Source organism: Aplysia californica, unplaced genomic scaffold (assembly GCF_000002075.1).
Source record: "Aplysia californica isolate F4 #8 unplaced genomic scaffold, AplCal3.0 scaffold00198, whole genome shotgun sequence".
In the NCBI taxonomy this organism is placed as follows: Eukaryota; Metazoa; Mollusca; class Gastropoda; order Aplysiida; family Aplysiidae; genus Aplysia; species Aplysia californica.
Window position 1 is genome coordinate 1,067,514 of NW_004797468.1, and position 6,970 is coordinate 1,074,483.

The 6,970-nt window shown below is 38.9% G+C and overlaps 1 protein-coding gene across 1 annotated transcript in view; it reads left to right on the plus strand.

The window, feature by feature from the left end:
• Positions 1-6,970, plus strand: part of LOC101862799 (protein mago nashi homolog 2) — a 14,443-nt gene that overhangs the window by 6,156 nt on the left and 1,317 nt on the right. The window contains exons 2-4 of the mRNA XM_005098969.3: positions 321-379; positions 906-1,016; positions 3,814-3,896. Coding sequence (XP_005099026.1) covers positions 321-379; positions 906-1,016; positions 3,814-3,896 — 253 coding nt within the window. The remainder of the gene's footprint in view (positions 1-320; positions 380-905; positions 1,017-3,813; positions 3,897-6,970) is intronic.

Sequence of the window (6,970 nt, forward strand, 5' to 3'; positions counted from 1 at the left end):
ACACACACACACCTTTCATTCGCAAATATCTCGACTTGTATTCAACATTAATGGATAATTTTTTCGTCCAAAGCAAGACAATTGAACAAGCTTTAAGTATGGTACAAATAGCTCCATATGCCTAAAAATTGATGAGAGCCTAATTCCACCGCGTCAAGACACATTTGATAAGGTAAGTATTTCTGCATTATTTGCAAGTATACTTTGTCTGCTTTCACTTTGAAATGCTTAGTGTCAACGTTTTGTGTGATGTCATTTAGTTATATCCTTAGATGATTGTGTCTTTGTGTATTGAGTTTGTTTGTTTGTTTGTTTGACAGGAAAACTGAGATATGCAAACAACTCCAACTACAAGAACGACACCATGATCAGAAAAGAGGTACTTTGTTTTAGCTTATAGAGTTTTAAGAAATATGGAGGCAGTAAAATCCTTGTTTTTCCAAGTAAGGGATTTTTTTCAAACAGAAAATGGTGAGTCTGCAGCACAAGCCCGGTCTTTGCAGGCTTTGGGGGGGAATTATGTATCATGAATCATTGTTACTTTATTTTATCTACAGCTTTATGTAAGGTTGAAAACACAGAACCTTGTTTTATTACATCAGAGGTTGTTTGCTTGGACAGGAGACATTGGGAAGCTAAATTATCACATTTGTGGTGTGTCTCAAATATTGGTTTTCTGCAAACTATTGAACTTTTTATCAGTCCTATGTTAGATAATCCTGTAACCTTATTTGCTTCTCTTGGATGGAAAGAAATTTAGAAGATCAAGCAGCATAAATATCTGGTAAATTTTGGATTATAAACTTGATTAATGTTATGTTGTTATGTGGCATCATTAAGTTCAAGTTCGGGGTGTTTGGAACGCCAACTGGTGATCTGATTTCATCATTCACTTACATTTTCAGGCATTTGTTCACAAATCTGTGATGGAGGAACTGAAAAGAATAATTGAAGATTCTGAAGTCATGCAGGAAGACGACAGTGCTTGGCCATCTCCTGACAGAGTGGGACGACAGGTTTGTATATGTCAAGCATGGATAAATCTGGCTTGTGAGCAATGTCAGTCCAGCTCACAAGTCAACCGAGGAATAAATAATGAATGTGGCTGATAATCAATAAAAATATAATTTTCAGTTTTGAATATACAGTCGAACCTGCCATGTCGGCCACTTTCCTTTTCCCCCCTTGTGTTTTTTCTATGTAAGAGGGACGTCCCGAAAGTAAGTACCGTTTTTAAATAATTATAAAAGAAATAATTTTCACAATCAAAATGATTTCTTTTTGAATACCTCATATAGATGACTACTTCTCCACGTAGTCACTAGAACTGTTGAGGCATTTGTCGTGGCGTGGGACGCGCTTCTGAATGCCTCATCGTGTGTGAGGTGACTGGTCACTGTTTTGTTTACCTAATCTGTAACAAAGTAACAATGGACGTTGACGTGAACTTGTGACAGAAGAGTCACTCGTTCTCCGAGTGGTGCGACCTGTGTGTTTGTTTGTTTATTTTACCCTTGCACAAAATCAGCAACAAAAAGAAAGTTAACCAAAAAAACAAAACAACAATACAAAAAACTTTCTTACACCAACCATTCCGCTTTTTCAAAAGAAAACAAAAACTCTCTTTTGAATTAGCCTTATTGCAATCTAAAGCCTGAGATCAGCCCCGGTTTGGACCTCAGAAGAGAGTGATTTGCTTTCTTCATTTTGATCAGTCCTGTCTAAGATGGCCACCTGCGTTATATGGCCACTTTTCTCCTTGGCAATGGGTGGCCGTTTTACGCAGGTTTGACTGTACATGAGAATTAAAAGTTTCCAGCCCATCTGGAAGCAATAGATCTAGTCGAATATTTTATCTCATGAAATACCATATATGCTAGAGTGTCAATGTGAGTCTCATTTTTTAAACTCTTTCCGGACGTATGGGCGCGAGTCCACACCCCTTGCGGGTATATCGCCATTATATCGGCTCTGATAGGGTGCTTCAGTATTGCTTCATTTTAACACAATCCGCTCTTTTATAATTACTTTTTATTGCATTGAAAAACTCTGAAAGGATTTAGGAAACGAAAACATCTAGTTTCACTTTGTCAAAACGTGGGTTTGGGGAAAAACGAGTGAATTAGTTCTTGCAGTCTTGCATCAACAAAACGATGTAACTGGACTCAGTATAAATATCATAAGTCAAACAAAAATTGGAATATTGCTTTCAAATAAAAGGCTGCGCATTCATAAATGTATGGATTATGCTCTTGGCCTGTATATGATAAGATAGCTATACTGATTGCTTTCACATGTTTGGTGAATGTAATTTTTCCAGTCAAAAATTATTTTTCTCATCACCATCGCCATTTCTAACCCTTATAATGCATACTTATGTTCAAAATTAATCCTTGTTTTATATTGGGGTGTATTCCTCATTCAATTTCGTATATCATATGTTACGTTTGGAGTGATGGTTATGCTTCTATGAAGTTTTTTTGTACACCACCTGCTTAGCCAAATCAAGCCACAGGTTAATTATGTCTAGACCCCAAAAAAAACTATGTCTGGAAAGAGTTAAGCTTGGGTATTTCAATCGCTTTTACCCAATTTCCTCTTGCTTTAGTAGGCAAGATATTCAGAATTGTTCCATCCAGCCCACAACGTGGACATGCTTGCCCATACCTCATTATATATATATATATATAACGTCTTTGGGTGTTGCGTTGTTTTTGTCCTTATCTGCTTGGGGCTTTTTTAATTCTTCTTTATCTTGGCCTGAGAGGCTTTGTGGACTCTTGGTGCATCACCTATTATCTGCTTTGCAATGAATACTAAAAGTACTTTTTCATGTTCGGATAATATGAGATGACACTATACAGTGGGTGTTGCATTCAATGAGGTTGCGGGGACCGGCTTGTTGTCCTCGTTGGATCCGACCTCTCGTTGAACGTGACTAAGGCTTTAAAAAAAATGAAAGGAGACAAGTCATTATGTTACATGATGTACCAATACCAGTAATTAAAACAGTTGTTCCCCCTGATGACAAAAATCTCTAACAGCATCAGTCAGTGTGCACGAGTTTGAGCTGTGTTCTGACCGTCATTTCTGCACTTTTAAATATTTTTTTTCCGGAACACTTCTCGTGTGGAAACATACCCTCTCATATCTAGGCTTAGATCTACATAAAGTAAAGGCGGGAGGTTGGATTTTCTGATCAGGGGAAGAAAAGAAAACTGGAAAAAATGAAGGTCTCGATCTAGACCTACTCGCCCAGAGTTCATCCAGTTTCATACAGCCCGCATCACGTTCCCACCCACCTCCTCCCATCTCTACCTTAGGCTAACCCTCGTATATCCTCTTGGCTTTGGGGCCCATATTAGGAGGCACACTAGATCTAGCAGTTCAATGTGTTAGGAATGGAGGATGGGCCTTGTGCTTCGCGGGAGATGGAGAGAAAGGAGAATAATTCTTCGCTTTTGGGGCCGCTAATTGCATTTACTCGGTTATCACAACCTCGTTGAAAGCGACTTCGGTCTGTTTGAAACCTCGTTGGAGCTGACGTACATTTACAAAGAGATATAGAGGAAAAAATCAGGGATTAAAGATTGCCTTGTTAGAGCCGACTTCTCGTTGAATGTGACCTCGTTGAATACGACTCCCATTGTATTGTTATTGCTGTCTAGCACACAGCAAAGACATTCAACAACAATAAGAGAAGAACAATCATGGTTGCCTACTTTTCTCTGGCTATCTTAATCAACTATTATGATATTGATGTGCAATGATGACTTTATCGACCTTCGTACACATGCATATTATCCCTTACAGGAACTGGAGATTGTCATAGGAGATGAGCACATTTCCTTCACAACTTCAAAGATTGGGTCATTGCTGGATGTCAATCAAAGCAAGTGAGTATATTTTACTCTGTCAGTATCACCTGATCATATTGGATTTCATCTTTGGAAAGTGAAATTTATTTTTACTTTACATTCTGCAAGATATGTGTCACGACATGGTGAAATTAGCATAGCTGCCACTTTCCACTAAATAGCGGAAACTCCCGGAAACTCCGCTTCCTCTAGCTTTTCCCGTTGCTTTCCTCCTTCCTCCGCTGGACCACTCTCAGTCGCAAATTGAGATACTTTTTTCTACACGCGGAAAACACCGAACCGGGGGTGAGACTGTCGATCAAGCATCGGGACGATAGCACCCGCAGTTGTCATTGAAAACAGCGGCAATTCGAGAGAGATTGATGCAGAATGCAAAAATAAATGGAGCTAGCTGGATTGAGAAAGAAGCAGATGGTGTGCGACTTCAACGGTTCATTAGAAAATTGAACAAGCCGGGTGCTGCACTTTGCGTTTGGTACAATATAAAGAAATCTTGTAGCGGTACATAGGTGTTGCCTCCTCCAATAATGAGTTGCTTTACCTCATTGCACGAGTCCAAAGGGAAAGACTTCTTTTTCTGAGACACTAGCTGGCATCAAACAGTAGATTTTATGAGACACTAGCTGGCATCAAACTAGATTTTATGAGACACTAGCTGGCATCAAATAGTAGATTTTATGAGACACTAGCTGGCATCAAATAGAAGATTTTATGAGACACTAGCTGGCATCAAACAGTAGATTTTTCGTCACCAAACTTGGTCAAGTGCTTGTTATGTCGAGACACTAGCTGGCATCAAACAGTAGATTTTTCGTCACCAAACTTGGTCAAGTGCTTGTTAGTGTCTAGGTTTGTTGTTGTTTTGTTAGGTTTTTCAAATACATTTAATTTAATTCAGTATGGTCAACAAATATAACCCTTTTCCCTTCCAAAAACATAGAAGTTCCAAAATATTGCCTCTGGATCTTATTGGTTTTACTCCAGCCTTTGGAGAGCACATGTGCACCTTCTCCTGAATTTCCTCCTTTTTTGAAATTCCTGAGTGGCTGCTATGAATTAGGCGCTCATCAATTTTTGGGCATGCAGAGATATTGAGATCGTCTTAAAGTTTATTCTTTTGTCCAGCTTTCAATAACAGTTGCCCCAACCACGGGATAGAAGAAGAAGAAGAAGCTTTCAATGATAGGAAAAATTACCCATGTATCTCAAGTAGAAGTCAGGATATTTGCGACTGCAGGAGGTCGGGGGCGCCTGGTTTCAGGTATAAATATAGCGAGAAAATGGCCACCAAACTTTCATAATTTGAGAGTCGTTGTAAACTGAAAGTTTGCAATTTTTATGCCTTTAATCGTTTTTCAGTTAAATCCACAGAAAAAATATTTTTTATGGAAGTAAAAGGTGTTGAGCCTAGAAAAACAAAATTTGATACAATTTGACAAATCTGGGGAAAACAACAGGTCTCTTTGATTCCTTTATTTTGACAACCACCTGATTTCACAATGATGACCTGTGTGTGTTTGAGAAAGAGAGAGTGAGTGAGATCTGTCCAATGCATGGTAAGTTGACTCTATAGCTTCCCATTTGAAAGAGCTGCATCTCCCAACGCTTAATGGCAACAGAGGATGAAAAAGTTTTTAAAAAAATAAAAGTAAAGCTTAAATTTCAAATCTAACTGACACAGACAATCAGGCATGAGGAATCCAAATGACACAGACAATCAGGCATGAGGAATCCAAATGACACAGACAATCACGCATGAGGAATCCAAATGACACAGACAATCACGCATGAGGAATCCAAGTGACACAGAAAATCAGGCATGAGGAATCCAAATGACACAGACAATCAGGCATGAGGAATCCAAATGACACAGACAATCAGGCATGAGGAATCCAAATGACACAGACAATCACGCATGAGGAATCCAAATGACACAGACAATCAGGCATGAGGAATCCAAGTGACACAGACAATCAGGCATGAGGAATCCAAGTGACACAGACAATCAGGCATGAGGAATCCAAGTGACACAGACAATCAGGCATGAGGAATCCAAATGACACAGACAATCAGGCATGAGGAATCCAAATGACACAGACAATCAGGCATGAGGAATCCAAGTGGACATGGTGTGGATGGTGCCAGCCTCCTTACACTAGGGTGTTCATATATGACTATGAGGGTGGAGACCTTGGTGGGCCTGCCTCCATCTGGTTTCGATTAGGAGTGTCTATGAGGGGGGGGGGGGGGGGGTTGCCAAGCCAATCAGTGGGTATGGAACCAGAGGAGGGTAAAGAAAAGGATTTGGAAGCGCGTTCTTGTGTGTGTGTGTGAGGGAGAGAGGGGGTGTGGTTTGTAAGTTTACGGCGAAATTTATCTGTACTTGCATAAAATGCAGCCTTTCTCTGGAGCTGATTATGTTTTTAGATTAATAAGATGAATGTTTGGAGTGATTTTCTTTTAGTCAGAACACAACGTTCTATGTTACTGTGGTACATTGTATTGTGTTGTATAATTTAATCAGGGTTTAGCGCTATATAGATGTCATTTATTGTTATTGTTTTATTATGTTGCATTCCTGAGTATGGTAAAAATGTAACATTTTGTAAATTTTCCTTATTCTCACGATGGACTTTTGATCACTAAAATCTTTGTAAACATAAATGTTATTTGGTACAGTACATTTTAGACAGGCATGTTTTTGACATAGCTTTTAAAGAGTAACTATACTAAATGGGATTCTGGATTGCAGAAAGTGAATGTTATATTTTCAGACAAGTATGTTATACTGAGGTTTTACTGTGTCTTTTTTTTTTTCTGCAAATCAGCATCCCAGCACACAAGCAGCCGAATTTACCCATGTCAAATCACACAAAATAATTGTCTTGTGTGCGCTTTCCATATATATATATATATATATAATAAACTGAAATTTAACATAAAAAGAAAATAAACCTTAACAAAACGTCCAGCTGCTTTAGCAATTTCTAGACCCCTTATTGTCTTTAGTGTTTGACCCCACTTCACCGTGTGACTCTTATTGTCATGTTGTGCTCATCGCTGCATAGGGGAATAGCTTGTCTATGCTATGA